General features: G+C 42.7%; 1 protein-coding gene across 6 annotated transcripts in view; it reads right to left on the bottom strand.

The window, feature by feature from the left end:
* Positions 1–27,402, bottom strand: part of TUB (TUB bipartite transcription factor) — a 135,554-nt gene that overhangs the window by 62,885 nt on the left and 45,267 nt on the right. The window contains exon 1 of one of the 6 annotated variants that reach the window (XM_066551871.1): positions 1,277–1,465. The exons of the other annotated variants lie outside the window; for them this stretch is intronic. Coding sequence (XP_066407968.1) covers positions 1,277–1,314 — 38 coding nt within the window. The 5' untranslated portion in view covers positions 1,315–1,465. Of the gene's footprint in view, positions 1–1,276; positions 1,466–27,402 lie in introns of those variants that run through there. 6 annotated transcript variants of the gene reach the window in all.

A 27,402-nucleotide genomic window follows, 5' to 3' on the forward strand; every position in this document is an offset into this window, starting at 1 on the left:
TTTATCACAGAATCAACTAGGTTGGAAAAGACCGCTGAAATCATCGAGTCCAACCTATGACTGAGTGCTATCGTGTTAACCAGATCATGGCACTGTGTGCCACATCCAGTCGTTCCTTAAACACCTCCAGGGACGGTGATTCCACCACCCCCGCCCCGGGCAGCTCATTCCAATTCCCAATCATCCTTTTAGCGAAGAACTTTTTCCTCGTGTCCAACCTAAACCTCCCCTGGCGTACGGTAAGACTGTATCCTCGTTTCCTACGTTACTGTATCTACCTTGTTTCACTTACAACCAAACAAATGAAACAAACATGCTTTCTGTCGTTTCCAGAGCGCCTTGTAAAACCCCTCGTGATTTCCGTCTGTAAAAATTCAGCTTGAAAAAAACACTTTAACGAAAACTAAAAATAAAAGCAAACAAACAAACCCATATTGTTAATGTACTCTGAACAGCGGATTCGGAAAGGGGTCTATTACTAGAAGAGCCCATCCCGCTCGCAGCGAAATATTTGGCTCGGTTTCCCCTCGGTCCGGCAAGTCTGACACCAACTATTCCGTCGTTCCAGCCGCGGATGCTCCCGCTCCACGCCCGGGCGCTCCGGGCAGGGCACGGCTGCGGGGCTGGGGGCTCAGGGGGCTCCGCGCACCGCGGGGCTCCGCGCACCGGGGCCGGCTCCGCTGACGCACGGGGCTCCCGGGCCGCCGCCGCGCCGCGGCTCCCGTAGCTTATGGCAACGGCGGAGCCAATGGCAGCGGCGGGCCGGGCGCTGCCATGGCGATCCCGCTCCCCGCCATGGCGGCACCGCCGGCCGCGGCCGCCCCGCGCATCGCCCGCCCGCAGCCGCGCTCCCGGAGCCGCCGCCGGCGGGGGCAGCGCGGCCCGAGCCCGAGGGCGGCAGCCGCCACCGACGGCGCAGCGCTCCGCCCGCCCGCCGGGGCCGCAGGGCGGGACAGCTCCGCGCTCTGCCCGCTCCCCGCGGGGCTGACAGCTCGCCCCGAGAGCAGCCCCCGAACTTCGCGCAGCGGCACCAGCCCGAAGTTGGGAGGTGGGACCGGGTGCCCCTCCGGGGAGCGCCCGCCCGGGCCGGCCCGCGAACCGCTCCCCCCGGCGGGACCCACCGCCGCCCCGCCGCGCCCCGGGAGGGTCCGGCCGCCCCGGCCCCGCGACCGAGCCGCGGGCTCCGGCGGGGACCCCCCGAGAGGCAGCGGCTCCCGGCCAGGGGCAGCCCCGGTGCCTCCGCCCCACCCGCCGCCTCCCGCGGGGTCTCCCCTACCTATAAGGGATCCAGTCCGCCTGGTGCCGCGAACTCATCTCTCCCCGGCGACGCTGCCCGGAGCCGAGGAGGCGGACGCGGCCGCTGCTGCCCCAGTCGGAACCCGCCACGGCGCGGGCAGCATCCTCCGTCCGGGGCGGGGGCGGGCGGCGCGCCGGTTATCCCGGCAGCGGCCGCAGAAACATCCCCCCGGGGAGGGCTCCCAGCGGCGGGCCGGGCTGCATGGGGAGGGGGCGGCCGGGGGCAGCGGGAGGCGGCTCCCAGCCCTTCCTCCCTGCCCGGAGCGGCGGCTGAGTCGCGCACCGGAGCGGGGAGGGGCGGGGGAAGGGCCAGCGGCGGGCAGGGAAAGGCAGGGCAGCAGCGTCGCGTCCCCGCTGCCGCTACCCGCCCGCCCCCCCGCTGCCGCCGCCGCCGCCGCGCTCAGGCATCGCCCGGGCGAGGCGGGTCCCGCCGCCCCGAGCCGAGCCGAGCCGAGCCGAGCCGAGCCGAGCCGAGCCGAGCCGAGCCGAGCCGAGCCGCCCTCCGCGCCGGGCCCGCCCCTGCCCCGTCAGTCGCGCCGCCGCCGGGCATATGCGGGCGGCGCGGCCGCGGGGAACGAGCACGGGCTGCGCTCGGCTCGGCTCGGCACGGCGAGCCCTGGCATCGGCGGAGACCGAGCATGAGTCGGGCACTGGCCGGGCGGCTCTCGACTGACCCGGGCGTGGAGAGGTGCGAGGAGAGCGCAGCCGGCGCGCAGGCTCTCTCAGCCCAGCCCACCGCCAAAATGTATGAATTGCAGCAACTCAGCCCAAAATGGTCGAGGAAGCACGGCCTGGGGGCTGTTAGTAAGATCTTACCGCGGCCCTTAAGGCAGAATCCGTGGTTTCGGTTTGCCAACAGCGGGCTGATGCCTTGCGCTGATGAGAGCTTTTGGGATCTGGTGGTCAGAGCCGCCCCTGCTGTCCCTGGCACGGCCGCGAGCGCCGGCAGCTCTCCTGGGAAAACCATGGTGGGAAGCTGAGGCTGGCTGGGAGCAGAGCACAGTCCCAGCGCCCTGAGGAACCCACCTTTTGCTACACGGATGGGTGTAGTACAGGCCACCCATCCTTTCTGCACAAGACCAGCTCTGCTCCAGCTCTACAGCCACAGCAGAAGTAAAGCCCTTTTAAACCATGTAAATCCCGTGTCAGATTATAAGCTTATAGAAACAGTTACTGACTTCATGGAAGAAACATGACCTGAGCAAAAAAATTAGTGAAAGATAAGGATTAATGAAAAATACTATCTCTATTTGCTTTGAATAATACCTAGTCTGGCCCCTACTTATCTCCTAAGTTTTGTTGTAGGTAACATTTGTACTGCATATGGGGGAGATATTTAAAGACAACTCACGAGTTAACTGAAGTCACCTTTTCTCCCAAAACAGGTGCTGGGAAATAAACAACCCAAGAGTTAAATGTGGCACTCAGTGTACCTTGGAAAGGCTTAGATAGTGAGGGGCACCTTAGTGACGAAGATGTGAAGCTCTGACCTGCTAAGCCATACCCAAATTGCTACACTGCTTTTCTGCCTGATGTGTGAACTCATCTGGAAGAAGGTTACAGCACAGGTTATCCCATCACAAGGACCATAGAATTAAAAGGAAAGATGAATGATTAAGCCTCTGGAAAGATGCTCATCTGAGCAGAGAGTAAAAAAAAAAGCAAAGCTTCACCTAAGAAAATAGAGATGGGGAGTTTACATGAAATGGTAGAGTAGACCAGAAAAAGAACCCTCATTTTGGGTTTATAGCATAAAAAGCAAGGAGACTATTATAACTCAGAAAATTAGAAACAGATTGAAGGAGATACTTTTTCACTCAACTTAACTCTAGGGTTGGATTCACTACCAAAGATCATGGCCAGGGCCAGGAAGCCAGCAGAGTCAACAGAAGATGGCATGCTTAGCAGGCAACACAAACGCTATCATGTTCCTCACTCTCATGAGCTGTCAGAGGCTATTTTAAATCCAGAAACCAGAATTTACACCTGTTCCAGAAGTCCAAACAAGATCTACTTTTAAGGAAGAATTCTCTCCTATCCATACAAATAAAATGTTGTGCTGCTTTCTTGACCAGCGTCAGGCACTGGATTCGACAGAGCTCCCTCCCTCCATTGCAGTCAGGCACAACCTGGAGCCGTGAAACCACCGGCTTCACCACCACCTGGCAGTGCTATTAGCATGAGGAGGCGGCTGAGCAGAGATTCCCATCTCCTGGTACTAAGCTGCCTGCTTTTTAAGCACTGAGGCTAGATGAAAGACAAAAGAAGAGCCTCCTGTGTTCAGAGACAAAAGTTCTCAGGACTGATGATTAGAATATCTATTTTCAAAAAGCTGTAAGTGTAAAGGTTGGTAGATGAGCAAATGCACGCACATCAAAAAGATGCCTCTGAACTTTGGAGTGATACAAAACATGAAAGTGCTTTACTGCCCATTTAGCAGCCCAAGATCATGTTTGGATTCACAGATACAAAGCATACAGGGTTACCAGGTGCCCAAAATGGGAGACTGCCAGGGTGCTCTGGAAGATGGACATGCACTGAGCATAATGCCCATCCAGGCAAAGCTGACAGAAGAGAAGAAAGAAAAGGAATATTTTATGGTAAGAAAGGGAAAACAATTTTCTGGCAATTTATCTGCTTTTGAATGGCTTACTTGTGCCCCCAGCCCTTTTCCTCATCCTTCCCCACCTCATTCTCCTTCCTCCCTTTACCATCTCTGGTAAATATGTTTTATATGGTTACACTGTCCAGCTTAGGTTCTTTCTCACCAGCAATGCTCTGCCTCCATTTCTGAAGCAGCTGAGTGGAGTGAAAGGTGAATACCAGTCCTCTCCAGCTGGCAGCTTTAAGAGCAGGGTTATTGCACTTCTCTAACTCTGAGCAGGGTCACGACTCACCAGCCTTCTCTGGATGTCCCCCTGCTTTGTCTGTGTGGCACACAGAGCTATCTCTGAATGACAGGGCAAGTGTTACAGAGAAATCCTTGTCAGGAGCAGGACTGAGGTGTTCATTTTACTGTGTAACAAGCCTCGAGATTGCCCTTGACGTGCAGATCCATTCAGTGGCATCTCTGGTAATTCCCAGCAGCTCAGGGAAGACCTGGCCTCACACACACAGTCTTTACCAAGCACTAAAACAACAAAAACCAGGAAAAAGCACCCGCATGTAACAAATAACCCTGACATGGCATGATGATTTCTAGGTGCTCTCTGTGAATAGAGCTGTACTTCTCAAAAGCCACGTTTAATTAGTTTCAGATGCCAGCCTGATGGGCAAGACAGTCTGTTAGAAAAACTGTGCTTTAAAGGTTCAAGGACTGATACATGAAACAGCAGCAAGGCAGATGCAAACCCGTCTCCTCCACTGCCAAACATGTCTCACTGAGCAACATCTTCCTCTATATACAGTCTGCCATCTTTCCAATTATCCCTGTTTTGTCCTCTGTGTAAAATAAGTGTCCCACTAATACATTTTTATATCGACGTGATGAATAATACAACACAACTGTATCTAACAGTTGAAAACACCTGCATTTGCAACAGAAAGCCTTCTGGCAATCTGGGTAGAGAGCAAGACATCAAAGCAGAAACACTGTTGAAAGGAAGCCTGGAGAACCTAAAAAAGCAGTAAAATAAGAAACTGATGTAAGCTCTTTCCTAAATGCAAAGATTCATTTCTTTTAAGTCTAATTTTCCCATGATGGGAAAATTCTTTTTTTTATTGTTTAGACCATTAAAAAAAAAGTAGCAAATGTATATACTGATTTGAAAAAAGAGCACAGAGTATCTTTTATAGAGTGGTTTTTATCTATCTATAGTCTTTTGTATTTCTTTCTAGGCCCACTGTTACATCTGCACTGCTGAGCACGGCACTGTTCAGAGCTTGTGTGCTACAGAGAGAAAGGTCTGCACGTCCTGTGCCTTAGGTTTGCTACCCCTCAGAGCTGCTACAATAGACTCGGGTTATGTATTGAATTAAATTCCTGCCTTGTTTGCCTTTTTAGCTGACCTGGACAAAGGCTGATTTTAGCAAAGGGAAAGTGTAGTCATGAACTCAGAAACCTGTCCTCGGTTTGTGCCAGGGTGTGACACACATCCTCACTCACAGTTCCCAACCCTTTCAAGAGACACCTAAGAGACTAAAACAATCTTTGCTTCTGAGGTCTCTTAAAAGGGCATGAGCTGCCAGTTTGCTGCCTCTGGGTCAGCTCAAGCACACTGCAGAAACACTTCTATCTAGCCTTTTAAATCTTGTAGTTGCACAAACAGAACAGATTTGGCATGAATGTGTAAAGATTCTGAGCTTTCATTTATTGGCCTGAAATTTTCTAATTTTAAGCTCCAACTGACAAGGAATAATGAAAGATGTGTTTGTGCTGGCATGCCTACAGAAGTGGTTGTGTTTAGATTTTTCCATTCCAATGTATCAAGTGATCATATTTGAAGTTAAACCACACCAGATAAAATTTATCTGTACTCCTTACAAACTGGGAGTTCCTAAAAATATTCATGGATTTTTCTGTATAAAGCTCAGATCAGTTGTGAGAATATCTAGGATATTTTGTTTGCTTGTTTGAAAATCAAACTGTGGAACTAACCAGGACCAGATGCAAAAGCTGAAGGTTTTGTGAAGTTGGTATTCATCAGGGTCAGTATAATTCTTCCCAACCAATGAGTTTTGAAATGCATTGAATCAAATTCAGAATGAACTCTTGGGATAATAGTAAGGGCGTTAACATTTTCCCAATCAAAAAATAAGAAAATCCTCTCAAAAAAATGAAAAATAAGCATAGCCCTGAGTAGTAATTTTGGCCTTAAACACTTCAGTAACACTAAAGACATGACTGAGGTAATTCTGCCTGTTGTGGCCTTTGGATGAGGCTTATGCCAAGTTCACTGTCATTGTGCCTTAAACAAAAAGAAGCCCAGGTTAGATCTTGTTCCCCTAGTAAGAAAAAATAAAAAGGCATTATTTTTGATACCCCAATTTCAAATATAATAATAATAAAAATAATAAGAAGAAAATTTTATGGTAGAGGTGAACAATTTGGAGATGAAACTCTGGGTAGGAAGCAGATTGGTACATAAAAGAGTAATTGCAGCGTTTACATGGTTGATCCTCTCCATTTCTCCATAAAACTTGCCTTTTCTTATTGCATTTCATCTATTCTCATTCCAATAAGTTCATTCCTGCTTCTTTATTGTGAGGCTGTGAAGTATAAATACTTATCAGTTACACCCTGAAATAAAATCTATTCTGCAATAACAGAATAGAGTTCCCTTGCCACCTAGGGTAATTCTTCACTTTAGTCACTTCAGTTTGAACTTGCCTAGCTCCAGGAGATCCTGTCTAATACCACTTTCTTTAACAGTTAACATCAAGCTGACACCTACATCTACACATTCCTATAGAATAGGAAAGTATGAGAAAATGCTAACTTTTGAGGAGGGAAAGCTGTTAAGCTCCCTTTGCCAGCACTAGAAATCAAACCTCAAATGTCACTGTCCTTGTGTGGGTGGTCTGATTTCAACAATGGTGGCCTGTTTTCAACACCTTCTAAAGAAGTTTTAACTCAGTCTGATACCACATCCTGTAACACACTCAACATCTCTCTCAAAGTCTCCCACTGGGTACATCCAGTGTTCTTATTTTCCAGTGTAAGTAAAAAATCCTGTTACTCAGAGGAAACCAAACTATGTCAGTGGTGTACATGCAGTCACTGAAACTTGAGTGAGAATCTAGTATCATCATCATAATTGAATCATCATCCTGTCATCTTTGGAATTGTTGTCCCATTGAACAATTGCCTAAATCCAGTGGGGCCACTAGAAGTGAATTCTGTTCCATATTCCCTTCAGACTCCCTGTTTGACTGCCCTCTAACACAATTGTTGCATCCTGATACCTAAAGTGATTGTTCATGAAGGATGAATTTTCCTATGACAGTCCTTAAATACAAAATTGGATAATTCTATCCCATTTCAGCATACTATTTCATGTAAGTTTTGCTTTAAAAGGTTTATTTTTCCTTTATTTATGATTACACCAAATTTTGCACTGTAATTTTGCTCTCATTTCTAGCACTTATGCTCTTTGGACTTTTCTGAACCATTTGGATTATTTACATATCAATCAAGGCACTTATAATACCAGATAAAAAAATACATATTTTTAAAAAAATCCCCCTGCCCAAAGTACATGTCTCTTCCCTATAAGACAGGTCTAAATTCATAGGAAACCAAATGCAGGTTTACTGTCCATGAAAATTATGTCATTTGGGGTGGGTTTTTTGCCTTCTAAAAGTCAAGAATCATTTTCAGTTTTGTTTTGTTTTCATGGTGTCATGGTTTGACACTGGCACAATGCCAGTGCCCCCATGAAGATACCTTCTCCCTGGTAGCTGCTGTGAGATGTGACCAGGAATAAGCAAAGCAGGCTCCTACTTAGGGAAGAAAGAAAACAAAACTTTATTAACTACACTACAACTACAAATAAAAAGGAACACACACACAGGGAAAATGAAAACCTTACAAATACATTTCCTCCTCCCCCCATCAAATTTCCAACACAATACATCTCTTCCTCAAATCACCAACTCTTAATCCATCACCACTCTTCAAACAATCAATCCTCAGTTCATCAAGAGGAGAGGAGTCCTTCTTGTACCATGGGCTTCCCCTGGAAACACAGCTGAAGCCTCGTGTGTTTCCGTGTCACTCGTGGCACTGCCCGGAGTACATCTGCCATCGTGACTTCTTCCTTTTCATGTCCAGTGCTCTCACCACTGAACACAGACCAGAGCTGCTTCTAGGGTTGTCTTTTTAAGGATGCTCTGTCCCGATCCAAAAAAGGCACAGTCTCTCCTTTGGGACACCTGTCCCCCCCATATTTTTTCACTCCCTGGGGCCGAGGGGCACCAACACTGAACCCTCTTGGTTCTGTGGCCATTGCCTCCCCCTAGAATGCAGTCTCTGTGTCACAAGGAACATGGTTCTGTCCATGGCTATACAAAAAGAGTCCAGCAAAAGCCACTCCATCATCTCTTCCCACTAGGATTCTTCTCTACTCTTCCACTATCTCTCGCTTGCCCAGACCTCTCTCATACTTGCACATTCCTTCCTCATCTTCCACCCTATCTTCCAGGAGAGGTCAATGATCTGTAAAGTTCTCATTCTCCAAAAAGGGGTTAAAGGCTCCTACAAGTGGCCGGCTGAACCCCCCCCTCTTCTCCGTCCCAGCCGTGCTGCCGGCGCAGGCCCATGTTTATCAAGCTTCAAGGTTACAGTCCCAGGCAGCGGCTCTCTCTCTCTCTCTTTCTCTCTCTCTCTGTGTCTCTCAGGGGGGGCTGCCCGATGGCTCCCGGTCTCTCTCTCTCTCTCTCTCTCTTCCACCCTTTCACCCCGGGGCTCAGGCCTACCTCTCTCAGCCACATGGCTTTTCCCCTCCCCCTGCCCAGCCAGCAGCTGGGCCGGGGGAGAGACCCGAACTCTTTCCCGCCGGAAACCCAAGAGGACCCTCCCAGGGGAGAGCTCTGCTTTTAACCCCGTGTTCTCAGAGGCGTGTCTATGTCCTAATGGCCAGGTTAAATGCCAATATTAAAGCCTGAATATCCATTGGCCAAAAACACAGCATCCCAAAAAACACATTTCCTGTCAAACCACCACACATGGAATCACAGGATAGGTGGCAATGGAAGAATCTCATTTCTGGAGATCATTTTACACTCAGCCAGCAAGAGGGAAAATATTGCATCTCCCTTTGTCCCAAGTGTAGAGGACCCTGAGGTGTCCTTTTGTCCTTGTCCAAGACAAAAGCAGGATCTTCCAACTCAGACTGGCAGAGCCAGGCTGAAATTCTTGCAAGCTGTTAGCAAATGCTGTTAGCATGTCTTATCCTGCTAAAGGGATAAATCTCAGACTGTTTCTTCATATTAAATACTCCTCCCTTTGCAGCATGGTGAGGAAGCATCTGCTCTTATACTGCAAAACCCCAAGATTAACCTAAAGATAAGCACATCCTTCATAACTAGTCTGGGAAATTATACATAGGAATTACTTCTAGTTATTATTAAAAAAAAAAAAAAAAAAAAAAACAAAACACAAAACACCCAAACATTGAAATTATACATCTAAAACTGTCTACCCAGCTGAGAGTTTAGTTTTAAGTGTTCATATTTAGCTGTGGGGGAGTGAAACAAAAAAGCAAACAAAATCCTGCCTAATTTCTGGGATGTTTCCATTTCACAGATAGCTCCAACTCAGATATGACTTATCTGCCCTTAAAAGCTGTTAACTTCACCTGACAATGAGCCAGAAAATTGAAATGCTCCCAGCAAAACTTGTAAGTAGAACCAGAGGTGCTTTGCCATAGGTGTTCAGATGGAACATCATGATAATGACCTTCTCATTTTATACCCTCTAGATTTCTTCCATCAAACATGATTACTCAAAGAAGTCAGATTCTTTAAAAAAAAAAAAAAAGCCTCAGATTTTAAGAGAATTAACGTTCCGTTACACTTTAGCACAGAGCTGCAATCAAATTAAAATGAGGTTGAATTCACTGTACAAAGAAAAAAGATTTGAATGGTTTTGTTTGGAATCAAAGCAGCTGGAAAATTGGAAACCAGCTTTAGTATAGCTGAGCATTTTTATAGCGAGAAAACATTCTGCAGTCTTCAAAGTCTTCAGATTATATTTAAGATTAAATACTATCAAGTTATTATTTTTATTTTCTGTCTTTAAAATGATCTAGCTGGTAAAACTTTTCAAAAGGAGCAGAAATAAGTATTTAAATTGTTGTCCTTCTGCAGTCTTTCTAGTAGAATGGGCTAAATATATTTGATCTTGCCATGGAAACACCTGATTTTCCTTCAGAATTTATGCAACTTATTAAGTTGGCTTACTGCAATCATCTGCACTTCTGGCCAATCTGTGACACTATTCGTAATATGACTGCTTTACATCATCTTTGCACTGCCATAAAATGCCACATTCACGTTAGAGGTGACACACTGAGGCTAGAGCTGGATGATTTGGTTTGGCTGCAGCTGTACAGAAAGCCTGTGGATGGGCTGGGGGTGATCAGTTGATCTTCCCCAGAATGCCCATCCCCAGCGCATACAAATCAGTTTCTGGGGAGCGCGTGCCAGGCGCTTCCCGAGCCCTCCGTGGTCACCAGAACAAGGACGAGATGAGAGCTCGTTGCTTACTCAGTGTTTCCCTAAATCACAAATCTAATGGAACTGGTAATAATTTCAAATGCACAGATACACTAAATTAACTTAAACTGCTGGCTGAGAATTTCTGTTTGCAAACGCTATTAATGTTATTGATTTCAGCACAGTTTTTCACTTTACCTCGATAAATGACTGAAACCGTGGCCAAATAGCTCAGCAGAAGCTGAATGTGAGACACTGTGTTCAATAATGTGGTCCAGCCTAAAAAGAACTTTTCTTTCTGTGTTTCAGCATGTTCTTATAAAATGCTTTATTTCAGTTTTTACTGAAATTAACTGTGTGGCTATCAAAGTTTAACTGCTCTTTGCTGGGCAGCCCCCACTGGAGAATGCCAGGGCAGGATTTTTTCTTGGCCAGAGATGCATTAAAATAAGACTTCCACTTTAAAAAAATTAAGTTCTTCAAAGACACTTCTCCTCCATGGCAGAAGGTAGCCTAAAGCAACATTTCTTATGTAATTTTGGGATAAGAATTAAAACCAAAGGTCAATAAAATAGTTTACACCTTTCTAGTAAACTCTAAAAAAATTACATGGATACAAAATTATCTGAGCCTGTGCAGATTATTATACAAGGAGGTGACTGTGTGACATATATTTCTTCATTTTGATTTCATAGACCAATCTTTTTTTTGACCTTTTCATCCACTTTATCTGAAATTATTGTAGATATTTACAGATAGTCTATTTAATATCCAACTCAGGAATTGCTACTTTGACTCTTTGGGATTTCTTTGCACTTCCTTTAACAGTTCCCTGCTCTTCTTCCAAGCCAAATCATGGTACATTTTCCTTGCATGGATACCGCATTTTTCCTTCCATCCTTCCCACTGTGTTCATGTGCCTGTTTCATTCATGCACCAAACACTGCTATTCCAGACTGGGTCATAACATTGGTAACATGATGGCAGCCATGCCCTTCAAGCCCCCTTCAGGTGCAGCAAGTTACAAATTATCCCTGCCTGAAAGCAAGGATGATTCCAGCTTCACACAAAATGTATTATTTATGACTAAATCAAAAGGAGACTCTGAGAACAATGCAACTCTCCTTCAGAATGCACAGATACATGCTATAGAGAATAAGAAACCAGGGAGATGATCTGAATTAGGAAAAGATATTATGTATTCACTTTAAAAAATCATAATAATTATGTAAGCTTAGCCACAAGGCTGGATTTAGTGAGAGAGCTGAGGAGAGGAAAAATATAAAGGGCATGAGAGCTCAGGACTTCAGAACCTGTGACTGCCCTCCTGCTGGTACCACCCATCATTGCCATTCCTCTATGACTGGTGTAAGAGTGTCTCAGTTTACATTTCTTCCTTCCACAGCTCTGTCCCATTTTCTTGGATCTAAAGAATTAAGAATCTTCAGGAAAGACAGAGGTTCAGGTATTTAGGAAGGGATTTCTTGGTCTCTGCACAGCACAGTTAACCTCTGAAGGTCAGCACACTTTGGAAGAGGAACAGGAAGGAATAGCAAAGAGCTGGGGGGAAGAAGGCATTACAGAAGCCACCAGAATTTCTGCATTTACTAGGAAACTGTTCAAAAACCACTGATGGCCCCTTTCCCAGAAAACAGTAGCATATTTAGCTGTATTCTATATGCATACAATGTATATACATGTTGTACCTCTAGCAGCCATAATGAAGCAGCTGTACGTAGTGGATGGGACAGGCTACACCTGATATATACATATATATATGTATATATGTATGTATGTACATCTCCTGCTATTATACCTGCTGTGTGATTCTGATCCCTCTCATGGAGTCCAAATTTAACAGTGTCCTTGAGAACCCACTGTGCCCAAAGTGCAGCCTCTTCCTCAGGAAATGCTGAGCAGTTTCCTCATTCTGACATTTGCTATTTATTGATCCTTGTCCACGCTGTCTTCCTTTACATGAGGAGAGTGGTAATGCAACAGCCTGTTTGCAGCCACTGCTGCATTGTACTCGACTATGAGAGAGATGTATTGAGACACACAGACCTGGAGAAATTCCCTTCTGTGCCTCTTGGCTTGTTTTCCTATTTAACTCTCTACTAGACCCAGCTCAACAAGAAGAGCCTTCCTGTATACAGAAATGTCAAAGCAAAAGCAAGACTCAGTGGAGGAAGCTAAATCAAGGAGAAACAGAAAAAAACTCAGCCAATCCAGAAAACATTGAAAAAGTTCATGAAGATGTAATAGGCAAATTGTTGTGGAAAAAGAGAGAACAAGACAGAGAGGGAAATTGTATAAAAATAAACATGGAGAATAGGAGACTCAGGTCCAAAAGACAGAGTGGGAATTAAGGGACTAAATACAATCAGAAACTACACACAAAAAGTCCATATATCAGCAGGCTGGGGGGAAAAACCCCCAACAACCCTACAACAATGAAAAGTCTCCAAAAACACCACATACAGGATCTTGGAGTAAGTCATTCAATTAGAAAAGCACCTCAGATTATTTTTGCAAAGGTATGTGGCACCTGAATTAGACAGAAGCAGCTGGTGGGTATTGATACTTTCTTTTCTCATTTTCTAATTTCTTATTGCTTCATGGCAATGAATTCTGTTGCACAGCACGTGCCAGTCATACAGTAAATGAGCAGCCCTTGAAAGGAAGCATACTGCATATTTTTCTGAAGAGCAGATTTGACTTCAGATTGTTGTCTAAAAACAAATCAGTTTGTAAAAAACATATATTTTGGTGCTAACTTCTGCTGAAAGTTCCCAGCCCCACAGAGTGCCACGTGTTTCCCTGCTGTTTGCCCCAGCTGTCAAAAAACACTTGAAGAGTTCCTGGCTTTCTTTTTGCTACTCAAATTGTGTGCAGGCATTTCAACTGACCTAAATGCATTACTACATTGAAATAAGATATTGTAGGGCAGACTCAGATGAAAATTATGTTTGGTAAGGAAATAATTGCCAATAAATAGACATTTCCAGAATTTCCACTGGAATTGGTGGAATTATTTTTGCAAATATAGCCTGTGGTCAGCCTGATGTGACCAGGGTAGGAGTTCTGAGAGGAGGAAAACCTCAGCCTCAAGATGTATTATACCATGTTCTCCTAATATCAGTAAGTGCCATCTTTCCCTTATACAATTTTTAATTTTTTGCAATTAACTCTGGACATTTAGAGAAAATTGTTAATGAATTCAAATATTTGGAAGATTCAGCAAATGTGATTTTCCTCTAAATGAAACCTTTGGCTTGTGAAAATAAGAAAAAGAATACTGGAAAAGTTTTAGGTTTTCATATTGGCATCCTGCTTAATAAAACTTTGCTGTCCACCAGTGAGATTTTAGGGTGCCAGTAAAACAGAGGGTGCCTCTGTGCATAGATCCCCTACCCTGAGATCAATGTACTTTACTCCTGCAGAATAGCAGCTGTAAAAAATATTGAGTGGTATGAGTACTCCTGCCTGCTTACATGACACAGGCACATTCTGACCAAACTTAAAATGGAAAGCCTGGGCTCTTTTAACACCTACCAATCAATGGTTTGAGTCCCTGAATATAACTTATTTTCATTCCCCACTGACATGAAGTGAATTCTAAGCAGGTACAGAGGGAGATGTGCCTCTGTCTCAATTGCAATCTCAAGAACAGAATTGATTCAATAAATTTATCTTGAAAAATGCCAAGTTATCAACATCACATATTTATTTCTAAAGGTGCTCGAGTTACATTTCATATCTTGTGATCTCTGAAGCAATCTATCTCCCCTTTATTTAAAAGAAAATATTAATGAACAAAGGTAGTGTTATGAACACCTATAGTCCCTGAAGAGTAAGAGAAATCCAGGCATCAAAGCACAGCATCAAAGGAGGCAGCAAACTGCAATTTAATTGCAGGAGCATATGAGATTGAATTTCAGCTGAATGAGTCCAGGACCTGATTATGTGATTTTGAACAAGGCACCTCACCCTTAGGTCTCTCTTCCCTTGTGCAATGTTTACAGCATAAACACACAAGGCAGCCAAAGTGTGATGCAGGACAGCCCCCAAATGTGTTTGTCTACTGTTGCAGTGCCATTATCTGGAGGAGGAGCTGAGCAAAACAAATAAACAAACAAAAAGCAAACATGGAAAATAAACTGGATCACTTATGCTAAGATGAACTTGTAAGCCATTGTAATTTAAGTAAAATCTGTGAGGTTTTTAGAAAGACCCAAATCACTGATGTGCCTATTGAGCACTCACTTGAGGGACTGAAGACACTGGAAACACCAGAATCCAGAGGGTATTCTGAACACATCCAGATGGAAGTGGCAACTTCCATTAAGAAGCCATGCAAAATTCCAGCAGCAGCCACTGGGCACAATGGACTGAAAGCAAGCTAGGTATTAGACTCCTTCCATTCTTCATTTCAGTGAGATACACACTGAAAATTCCTCCAGGCAAAAGATTAGCACATGCAATCCTCCTCAACAGTGCCTGTAAATTACAGGTTATGTGCATCAAAATAATACAGAAAACAAAGATGGAGATACAACTTCTATTAAGCTGAAAATCTCTTTTACTGACAACACTTCTGATAATCTGTAACTCACCTTGAAATAAGAACAATCCCCACTGTGCCATTCTATAAAGGCTCGTGGAAGCTATATGGCTCCCAAATTCCTCACATTTCTCCAGAAGAAAGATTGGTGCTTTAGCCCAATCTCTGCCATGTGTAAAAGATGTCCTTAAGGACAGCAAAAAAAAGGAAGGTGCTGAGGGAACAAAACATTTTCTTAGCAAAATGCTTTCTATCCCAAATGTCCTAGGGCGCCTGCAGGGAGAGAGAGACCTGCCAGCCTTATTGTGTGAGCAGCTGTCTTGCCTGGACACCTGACTGTGTCAGAGGTTTCACCTGCTGCCCTCCCCTCTGTCACTGCCCAAAACATTATCAAAGATGTATCTGCAGGTACAGAGGGGCAAGGACCAGATGAAATTGTGAACTGAGTTTGTACCTTTGTACGACATTTTCACATGGCTATCCCCCAGCTTCCATCACCTTGTCATCCACAGCTCATGCCAAGTACTCTCATTCTGTTCATTCTCAGCTTGCATTTTTCTACAGCTGATTTTTTTTCTACAAAGCATTTCCCTATTATACATGAAGAGGGAAAGGGGAAGAGTGGACTGACATTTGCACAAGCAGAGACATTGCAGGGTAAGATCATAATTTATTTATTCATTTGAGTCTGAATAGCTTCATCTGAACTAATAACTCTCCAAAGTTCATTCTGTGTGCGATTTACTCTGGCAGACAAATTAGTAAGTGTAAAGAGATGGATAGAGGAGCCAAAACCCTTTTCATTTCAGTTTCAAGAAAATATAGCTTCTACATAATAGCAAAACATTGAATAAGAGAATAAAATTCAAAGCTAAGCAATTGAAAACTTGGGTTAAATCATCTCTTTTGCTAACGAACTCTGCATAAGTGTTTTATGAAAAGTACAGAGCCAAGCTCAGTTCCTGGATAAAACCTATAATTATTTTATAAAGACATATAGTAATTGAGGATGATTCAGAGATAGCTGAAGAAATAGCAGCTGTATCAATCTTCAGGGAAACAGTTCACAGAACTACATTTTTAAAGACTCCTCAAGGGCAACTGCTAGCTATAGTCCATCTGTTCATAAAAATCAAAATGAGAAAAAAAATCAATTATGGTTTAAATTTAAATCAGATTTAAAGCCTAAAGCTTTTCAATTTCTTTGTCTAAGATTGCTGGCACACAGGATTTGGATTTAAGACCGGCGTGATCTATTTGAAGACAGGCTGCCAGGGCACACCATTACACGTTCAGGTCTCTCCTTTAGGCCAAATTTGTGAATGTTGCTGAGTTTTTCCTCCTTTTACTCCCAGCTAGAGGTGACTGACAATGCCTCTGTCCCCTCTCATCTCAGAAGCAGAGTGCCCTGAAAATCAAGCTCTACATTCTTGGCTCAACAAGCTGTAGGAAGAAGTGGGATGAAAATATAATGACAGAAGTGAAGCAGAGGTCACATCAAATGTTATTTTGCAAATGAATAGATCAGTTCAACTTCTCGGATCCAAGACACTACACATAGATATTAGTAAGAAGCAGAAATCATCAAATTGATCATCAAAGACAAATTGATGGACATTCTCACATGGAAAGGATGCAACTTGAGAATTAATAGAACTGAATTTTCTGTAGCAGCATAAACATCATGTTATGCTTTTGATAGAAGAACTGCAGTGCTAACAGCTAATACTGTACCAAGATCTCTTCAGTATCGTTAATTGCATTAGCAATGCAAGGTCAGGTACTTCTCCTTTGGTGAGACTAAATTCATGTTATTAAAGTGCAGAGAAGATTCTGCATTCAGATGAATTGATCAACATTGTCTATATTAGCTGAAATACATACTGCAAAGCCTCTGCAAGCAGGGAAAATACTGTGTCTAACAATAAAACTGCAAATAAAACTGCAAATAAAACTCCAGATTTCCAAAGGGACCGGCAGAACTTCACTGAGTTGGAGTAAGCAGTGAAGATTTACATCAGCTGAGAGCTTGGTCCCTTATTTCTGTAATACTAAGTCATCATAAAACATGACAGATGCAGTACTAATGATGAGCTGCTAAAACTCAACCAGGGTCTCCCTCAAACCTTGTTGCTTCAATCAGGTCTACATATGACACTTCTGGAATAAACTGCTTTCATTTTGAATCCATCAAATTTTATATTTTGCTTCTCCTTGAGGTGATTGCTTTTTGGCTGGGACAAATTATGTACTGAGGTCTAGTCCTAGATTAGAGTTCTGATTAGAGTTCTCTTTGAGTACAGCCTTCCTCCACTTCTGAGGGTGCATGAAATTCCTGTGAGAGTTGGGTTATCTGATGGGCAAACAAGTTCCCTCTCACTGAGCCCGGAGGGTGAACAAGCCCACTCTGGGCAAGGATGGAGGGGAAATCCAGAATAATGAAGAAGGTAACTCCCAGAAGCAGCTTTCCTTTCCTTTCCTTTCCTCTGCCCTCCAGGCAGAGGGAAGAAAGGTATGAAAAGAGCGTGGGAATGGCACTTTCACACGCCTTGGAGAGACAGTATCCCTGCCAAATAAAGGATGGACACCTATCTGTGCAGGAGGAACCACTGTTTAAGCAGGCACCAATCATCTTTGGAAGTTAAAAGAAATAAAATCACACTTATTGCTTCTCAGTGCTCGGAATTAGCACTGTGAAAATGGCAGCTGCACCGAGCAGCCCGTGCATCCCTAAGCTGTGCCATGCTTCTCCAACGCTGCGGCACTGGCTTTGGAAACTTTATTATTCCCCAATAAACTGAGGCTGTTTTGATCTGCCTCTTGGATTTTATCTTTAGGATTCACTTTTCACATTTTATGTACAATGTGGAGTGCTGGAAGTATTTTCCTTGTATATGGACAGGCTTAAGAGAGCACAAGTGCACCCAAATGCAGTCACCCTGAAGTATCCATGTTATAGCCACATGGATGCAGCATTAGCACATGCATGCACAGCAGACAACAGTACTGATACAGTCTTGAGTCATTAACTGATCTCAAAGTAATTAATATTCACCTCCAATATACTTCTGATCAAATCTTTTTTTCCACAGCAGTGGAAAGTGGAGCAGACCACAAACCAGGAATATAGCAACTTTCTCCAGTACTTTGCATTTACTTGTGATGTGAACTAGAAAAATTAACTAGTCTTTTCTCAGCTACATTCATCGTTCAGATGAACATGTCATTTAGCTCAGCAATTTTCTCCATTGTAATATTTCATATCAAAAAAGAAGATTGAAATTAACACATTTTTTCAGCTACTTATTGTCAAGTGCTAGCACTCATGAGCTGAAAGGTGCTGACTCAGTGGCACTTTCATGGATGAGAATTTCCCCAAAGAAATGGAGAATGATCAGAGATAGGGAAGATAAAATCCCACCAAAAAAGGGCCAAATTCTGGTCCACAACAAAGCCATTCTAGGAATATGTTGATGATGAGAAGCTGATATAGGAGAACATCGCAATGATCAGAATGACATTACCTCAGATCCGCATCTGAAGGTGGTTTGACATGCTGCCTCCAGCCTGGAGGCTAAGCCACTTGTTCAGACCTAGCCATGGCCCTTTTGGCAAAAGGCTGCATTTGCTGCCAGCTCCAGGGTCTTCAAGTTGTACAAAGCTACACCAAAGGCAGAATAGGCCCAGAAATCTCCCTGCTGCTTGTTGCAAGGTGACAGACTTGCTGCAACAGACAAGCAGATCCTGCAGCAGCTATCCCTGTGCCCTCCCAAATGTACATTTTGTGCTGCCTCTCTCCTGTTGCACAAAATGAAAGCTGCCCAAGCAACTCAGGGAAATGAAGTTGCTCCTAAGAACTGTTTTCCTTGGAGGACAGCACTGCTAGGAGTTGTGGCTGGTGAGATTTGACCCACAAAGAACACAAATGGTTGCAGACGGAGCAGACTTTGCATTTTCACTCGATTTCTTGTACGATTTTGTAAGAGAAATATTAATAGCACACTAATGGCAGCAATTACTATAATGAATGTGCCAGCTGGTACCAGCAGCTGAGCATATGTTATGGGTTTTGTATTTTCTGTGGATGGTGTGAGGCGACTCTGAGCAGTTGCAGTCACTGTCTTCTGCTTTTCCTGAGGATTCTATTTTCAGCAAGACAGTGCTTGTGGCAAAAAAGATGGAGAGCTACTTTTGTAAGTGTGTCACCCCTCAGGAGGTTACTCACAGCTCAAAGAAATAGGTAACGTTCAAAATATGGTCAGCTTCTCAACCTGCTCTCCTCACAGTGGGTACAGTTGGTATAAAGAAATCATCCTTCAGCTGTTCACCAAGCAGTTTGATTCTCCCCTTCCTAAAGAGAAAACTGAGTGGAGGCACTCCTGCAATAGAACTATGAAGCAATAAACAAAACCCTGGTGACTTGGAAATATTTACAAATAAAATGCACATCTGGGATCCCACAGTTGCCACCCACCTGCTTCACCTCTGAACAGACCCCATGAAAGTAAATGAAAGAGAAATGCAGTAAAGAAAGGGTGGAAAGGAAGTAAGAAGACTGTTCTGGCTCATCTGCACTCTGATAAAATCCTGATTTTTAATTAGAAGTGAGCTGGGCTCCTGCTCTGTAGAACACCGGCACTAGCAGGCGTTGGACTGGTAGGGTTTAGCTAAACCAAGGCAATGGTGCCAGCCTCCCCAAAGGCAAGGCAGGTCAGAGGTTCACCTCCAAATTCCCAAGAGTTGCCAATCTTGGCATTCAACACTCCCGTTTTAAACTTGGAAGCCATGGCTGCTCAAATGCTGTTCTACTATCACTCCTTATCTCGATAGCACAGTCTCAGTACTGGAAGCCTGAGGCTTCCAAGCTTCAGGAGAAGCCCACAGGAGCTGAGCTGAACTGCAGGAGACGAAGGAAGCCTGAAAGGTAGTGGGCACTTCTGGTGAGAAAACTTGAAAGGTGGTAATGACTGCCTGTCATCTGCTCAGCTACTAAACAATCAAGAATAATTGAATCAAAATTCTTGCCTGCCCTAAGAAATTTCAGCATACCGTTTAAACCAAGCCCTGAGATTGTTACCAAATCAGCCAACCAAAATACCACAGAAGAATTTTGTTTTTCCTAAAGAGCTATACGTTCTAAAATTATGGTAAATTGTTTTCAGATTAGAATGCTCTCAGAAGTTCCAAGTTCTGAGGCTAACACCCACATCTAGTAACACATTTGCACTCTGCCTCTTGTAAACTTGAGTCAAAGTTGACTCTCACGGCCCATTTTCTAAACTAACAGTTCTGGTTATGCCATGCTCTTAGCCTGAAGGACTATTCCAGCCTACTCTACCATTACAAAATGTAATGACTGTTTTTAAAACACCTCTCTGTCGAAGAGAAGTGTGAATAAAGCACAAGTTTTACATTTAAACTTGATGAACATTCAGCAATCATCAGTGGGGAAAGATGTATAAGAGTGTAAGGCAGAGAGCAGAGAGAATACAGCAACATTTGTGTTGAAGGGAAAATAATTTCCTAGAAGCTACAGAAGACAAAATACAGCTTTAGGTTCTTAACTGTTCTGAGATTGCTAGAAGGCAAATCTCAAAGCACGAGGCTCAAAGAAAAACAAACAAAGCCAAGTGGCATATCCATTAAGGTCTTCAAAAAACAAAGGGGCAGCTTTGAGGCAATCTGTCCGTGTAACAGCAGAACAGGCACAGTTGCTGATTTCAGCAAGGAATCAGACAGCTGAATTTCAGACAAATGAGAAACTCCAAAGAAGAACTGCTGGCAGCTCTGTTAGAAGGACATTAAAATAATAAAATTCTCTGGTCACAAGGGCAAGCATTGCAGATACAGGTGAGTCATAGACCATTTCAGGACACAAGCTTTTGAAACTCCAAACTGTAAGGGGCACCTACAACGTGGCCTCATGTGTCTCTTTGTGACAAACACATGGTCAGAGACATCCTCAGATGACCCAGCTGCCACACTGTCATTTTCAAATACCTTGGTCTGTCTTAGTTAACCCCAAACAACGCCCTTAATGAAGAGGAATTTCTGCTCAAATTGAGGCATGCCAAGTTGATGAGGACACAGGCCTAGAAAGTGCTGGCTAAATGTCATCATTGCCATAAAGTTGCTCTTGTTGAATTTTCTTCTCTTTAAAAAAAGTGAAAGGAAGACCATGTTCTTATTGAGATCCCATAATATCATCCAGGAATACTGTGGTAGTGTGATCCCACTGCAACACTCTGGTAAAAGGTATTCTCATCAGTCTTTGAGAAGGTATGTAGGACAAGATCAATGAATGGATGCCGACTTGTAACAGATCAAAATATGCACTTGACATTAAAATAAAATAACATTAATGTAAGCTTCAATAAAAGTCTGCATGGCCCTTTCTCTTGTGTATTTTAAAATACAGCAGTAACACAAACACCTAAAGCATGGGTAACTGCCTCACTGCCTTGTTGCACTACCTTGCTATTCATCTAATGCTGAAAAAGAGGCAATTCACCTTTTCTCTTTAATTTTCATACTGCATTATCTGCACAACAATGATGTTGTATCCTAGTGGAAAAGCACTGTACTGTGCATCAGGACACCTGAATTCTCCACTTGGCTCAGCCACAGGCTGACACTGACCTTGAGCAAATTTTTACTCCTTGTGTGTCCATTTTGTACACTCAGGACCAGGTTGGTTCCTGCTGCATTTAATGAGGTGCCCAGTGCTTTACGTAACCCAGATTTAAGGGAAGCTGTAAATATGCAGGAGGAACAACAATACTGAATGCATTACAGAAAGAAATGTCCATACAAGCTCAGAGGGAAGAATTTGTGCCTCTTTTAGCAGCTGCTGCTGCTGCTGCAGTTCAGGGACTCAAGGACTGACTGTGATGCTGTGCCTTGGATCCACAGCTAGGACTGGGAATCAATTCACCAGCTGTGTTCTGTCCAAATTACAGTTTTATCACTTCAGACCAAGTGGAAAAGGAGCTTGGTGGCAAAGATACAATGTGGAATATCATGTTCAATACCAGACTATTTCATCTTTATTCAGGGCTTTTGGAATTTACTTGTCATGATCCCAAAAAAGCTGATGCCACTTTCAGACAGGTCTGTAAGTGTAGGTAGCACAATTTTCCACAGGCTAGAGAAGAAAGAATGACCATGAACCTTAATAATTTAAAGCACAATATTTTGTTTAAAGGAAAAATTCAAATAAGGCCTTTATAAACTTGGTCCAGCTTTTGATTCTTTTTTAAAAAATTCCTTGACCTAAAGTGAAGCCATAAGAACAAAAAACATGAAAAAGAGAGAGACAGACTGAGGGAAGCTAACAGTGCCACAGACATCAGCATTGATCTTGTTTTCCCAACTACACCCTGAATATTTCAGACTCTCCCCATTTGCTTATTCCTGCCCTGATTAATGTTCCAGCTGCTGAAAGCCTCTGATGAAGTTAGACCTCAGGGGATTGTCTGTGGGCTAAATACAAAGGCATGTTCTTTTTAAAGACATGAGGTTTATTATATTCTTGAGGTTTATTATATTCTTTCCCCTGAGACAGATAAAGCAATGCATTAAATACATAAATCTACCACTGAGTGAACAGTTGGTGGGAGGATACACTTTTTGTCCCTACATACAATCGCAGACTACACCTGTGAGATTGCCCATTTCATTCTCCATTGAAAAAATAAATAAAATGGTGGAGTCTCACATACTTTCCAGAACCAGAAACACTTGCCACACTGTTTTCCCCATAGAACTCTTATAAAGCTTAAAAATATAGATCTTCCTTGCTTTTATAGAGTTGAATATTCCCAATGCCCTGCCACACCTGCTGTTTTGTGTAACACAGTCAAGTTTTACCATGTGGAAAGATACTGTCCCAGTGAAGTAAAGAAAAAAATTTGATTAATCAAAACACATTCACCCAAGATAAAAGCACCATTTTCACTTTTGATGCAAGAAATTGCTGTGTTGCACAAACATTCTACACTTAGTTTTCAGTGTTCCTCACAAGGACTTGTCTTCATGCCATTGTCAAACAAATCCCTCAAAGGGCACTTTTCTGACCTTCCTGATAAGCTGACCCTGCTTTGTTCTTTAATGAATAATTTTCTTGCTTCCACAGCCACTTTTTCTATTTCTTTTGGTCATTGAGCTCTCATACCCCTTCCCATCAGTCCCAACATTCCTGCAGAGACCCAAAAAGCACAAACTTAAACTAAGCCCTAATTTAACTTTAAATCATTAAAGCTGAATTTCAGGGAATGTTATGAAAATTATTATGAAGTGTGATGTGGCTTTCTAATTACAGAGAAAAAGCATGAGTGTAAAACTCAAACTGCATGATTTTTCATTCATCTATTCAGTGAATAGGAAAGATCCTTGAGCTTTTTGTGTGAAAAAAATAGGTTAGTAATATCATGACTAGTATTTTAAACATAGTCCCTTGCTTCAGACTCTTAATTAACAGCCTGAGTGTCAGGTAATTTGCTGTAGGCTCTCTAGTGTGAAGACAGTCTTCAATTTTTCCACGTGTTTTCACAAAGAACCTCCTCATTCCTGCAGTCAACGTTTATTGGGGTGTGTGTGTGCTGTAAGAAATAATATTTAACACCTGCATGCAAACCTATCTGTGCTACCCACAGATTACTCTGTCCCCCAAAAAGTACTCTCACATCTGGGCACAAATACAGACCAGGAATCATGCTACTGTTCAAGATAAAAACAATACTGTACTAAATATAACTACCCCATTCTCAGGGTACATTCCCTCTGGATATGGAGCTGGTTTAACTTTTGATGACAGCAATGCCTTGACAGCCTGCTGAAAGGTTTCTGGATGTCTGAACTGCACATTTTCCTTTTTCACTGGGGAAAAGACTACACGTGATATCGAGTAGCTGAGAACAGGGTGGGTTTGGCAAGGGTTCATCCAAAGGTAGTGGGCTTTGGCAAACATCCTCTAAGAGCCAACAACCTCAAGTATATTTCACAGAAAAAAGAGCACAGCAGCTTTACTTACATCTCCAGTCTCACGAGGGTCTGGCTGAAAGCCAAGCTGATACTCTACCAAAACAGCCCTGGGGTTTTCTCATGCAATTCTATCCACTCACCCAAAATCCCCACCAAAAAAGTACATGTATTGTTTCTAAATGAAGTGACTTATAGATGTGTTAGTAACCAGTCTATTTTTATAATACAGCATCCTGATGAATGCAGTCAGCCTGCAGAAACTGGAGAGCAGAAAGGCAGAAAAACCCCCATGAGCTGGAGCTCAAATGTCAAGGAGCACTTCTGCCTTTGGGATGCACTATCTGAGCTGTGCAGCGCCTTTTTTACAGCCAGCATGGAGCAGCACAGAAGCCTGCAGGAAATGAGAACATAACCCAAATTCTGCCCTGTTGCACAAGAGAAAATCTCACCAGGAAGTCCACTGAATTCAATAAACTTTGGCTGGATTTGCACAGACATAATGGGGATTAAAAATCTGTCCTCCTGTACTATGTGCCCTCAGCAACAGTCAGTGGGATAACATCACACAGAAACACCTGACTTGTGAAAATGAGGGCCAGCAGTGCCAGCTATGTGATTTTGGTATTTAAGCATTTTAGAATCTAATAGCACAATGCATTCAACATGGCTCAGTATCCTGGGGCTTCCCAGTGTTGGCTCAGTGTGGTGCAGGGATCCATCAGAGGTGGCAAACAGAGAACCCCCAAACCACTGGAACAATATACAGCTTTTCCTGCACATTGTGGACATCCCTACAATGGATGCATTGACATAAGGATTTTCTTTTCTATTTTACCCACTTTTTAAAATAGGCTACTGTCAAGCACTAGTATGGACAGTACAATATTATAGCAGAACTGGAGGGGGTGATTGGCATGGGATTTTTTTAACAGCCATTTAAGAAAGAAATCTGTCTTAAATGGAATGTTATTTTAGTGCTTTTCTAGAAACACATAGATTTTCTGCCATGGATTTTGTGGTCAAAACCCAAATACAAGAATTCTTCCCTGAATATGATTGTTTTAATTGTGTTCCAGTGACTTAATATTTATGCAATTAGAAAGTAACTACTGTAGCATTTTAAGAGGTTCCTCTGAATGGCAAGCTGACAAGTGCTTGCATATCATTCTGAGTAAAATGACTTCACATTGTTCTGCTGACTCTAACAACTATAATTACTCTTTTATTCAAAATGTTCAACATGTTTCAAAGAAGAACACAAAATCCTCCCCACAGTGTTCTAATGATCTGCTTTCTACTGAAGAACAAATCCTTAAGTAGGAGAACATATAAATTGATAGGGTGCCAAGAGCTGCCCTAAATAAATATTACCCCATCACTTGCAGTTTGACTCAGTCTGACAATGCTCAGCTATTGGGTTTTTGGAAACTGAGTTTATAGAAAGGGGGGAGCAGTGTGACCACTTTGCTCGGGCTTTGTCAGTGCCCTCATCATGGGGGCACTGTCTCCCCACGGGGGAGACAGACAAATTTAGGCATTTTGTCTTTTGTTTGTTCAAAAGGTTCATTTGACAACCACAATGTTCATAAACCCATTCAGTATTTTGAAATTACTCAGAAGCTTACAGGGAACACAGCCCTGAGACCAATGGAAACATCACTGTTTCCTTCACCAAGCCAAGAATGTCACTCGTGGTCAGTTACCTTCCTGTGAAAAACTCATTAGGAGTTTCTGCTGCTTGCATTAGCATTACAAAAATACTTAATTGTTTTTGCTTAAAAACAGTCACTTTATGTAACTCAAGTAAAGTAATGCTAATTTTATGGATTAACTAACACTTTCAGGAATAAATAAGTTCATAGACATGCTTTAAATCAATTTGACACAGAATAAAAATCTCAGGTGACCACAAGATAAGATGTAACAGTCTCTTGGGTTTCAGAACAGCCCACTAAGCCAGGAATGAGAGTCCTACAATAGGAATTCAGCTTGGAAAAATAATCCATTACTTACACCAACAAGTAGTCTTGTATGATTATAAATTAGTGAAGTCTCAAAGAAACTTTGTGAAAGAGGGAATAAGTAGATGGTTTGAATTTAAAAGAAAATAAATAGAATAGAAAGTACAAACACTTATCTCAATAACCCCATATACATTGCAACTGTATTTCAATATACCATGCTCAGTCTTAGCCCTCGCATTTCCAAAAGCACATAGCAAACTGGAAAACATATTGGAAGGGAAGCCCTCATGGCAAAATAAAAATGTTTGATTTGAAAAACACTAGAATCTGTTTCTGATCTCTGTCTCTAAAAATTTGATTAAGAAAAAAAATAATTTAATATTTATCATTATGATGTTATGTGTTAGTGAAAGACAGCTAAAATATATAAATTTGTGGCAAATTCATGCCCTTAGTTTCTTAGAAAATACATAGTGAAGCATTTAACCTATCTCACTGTAATTTGGAAAACAAAACCAAGCAAGGACAATGGGAAAAAACCCCAAACAAATCAAAACCCGAAACAATGCACCCAAAACACAAATCCAAATATTTTCACATCTTCTGCCAAGCCAAAAAAGTTATTCATTTCATATTTTAAAGATGGGTCAACTAGCCATGAGAATAAATCACAACAAATGTATGTATACAGTCTCCAACATTGTTACTAGTGGGTTGGTTTTTTGCATTTTATAAATGTGTCAGCAAATATTTCTCCTTTGCATTGCACTCTAATTTTTTTCATTGACCTGTAAAAAGATTCCACTTTTAAAATCTGTCTAATTTAACCCCAGTATTTTTTATTTTTGCCACACCAAGCAATCCAGATGGGTGGTATAGAGAGTACCAAGCTTTCAAAAATACCCAGTTTCATTAATTTCTCTCTCCCCATTTATCACTGCCAGCACTGCACAGAGGAATAGGAGCATGAGAAAAAGTGGACTGCACAGAAGATTTTACAGATTGCTTGAGGGTTTTGTTTCTTCCTCTCAAACTCTACTGTGGCTATAAAAAGTGAATAATCAAGCAGCCTGATTACCTTCTAGAGCTAGAGTAATCTAATTAGTAAATCAAAATGATAAAAATGCATGATAAAAATAATATACATTCCACAAGATCAATGTTATGGAAGGGTGCCATGCAAAATCTGTCCCTCCAGGACAAAAACTGAAACAAAAATACTTTCTCTGTTCCCAGCAACTCTTAGTCTAATTTCTTTGCAGGTCAAGGTAGCCTAATTAGCTCTAAATAAGGAACACCCAGTAGAGTTTGTTCTATCATACATTTTTAAAGCCTCTAACCACGTGATTTGCTCAGCTGAACTCTGGAGTTTGAAATTCAAACTATTTTGGCAACCACGATGCTGTGCATTCCCTCAGATATAAAGGTATACCAGCTCTT

This window comes from Molothrus aeneus, chromosome 6 (assembly GCF_037042795.1).
Source record: "Molothrus aeneus isolate 106 chromosome 6, BPBGC_Maene_1.0, whole genome shotgun sequence".
Classification (NCBI taxonomy): domain Eukaryota; kingdom Metazoa; phylum Chordata; class Aves; order Passeriformes; family Icteridae; genus Molothrus; species Molothrus aeneus.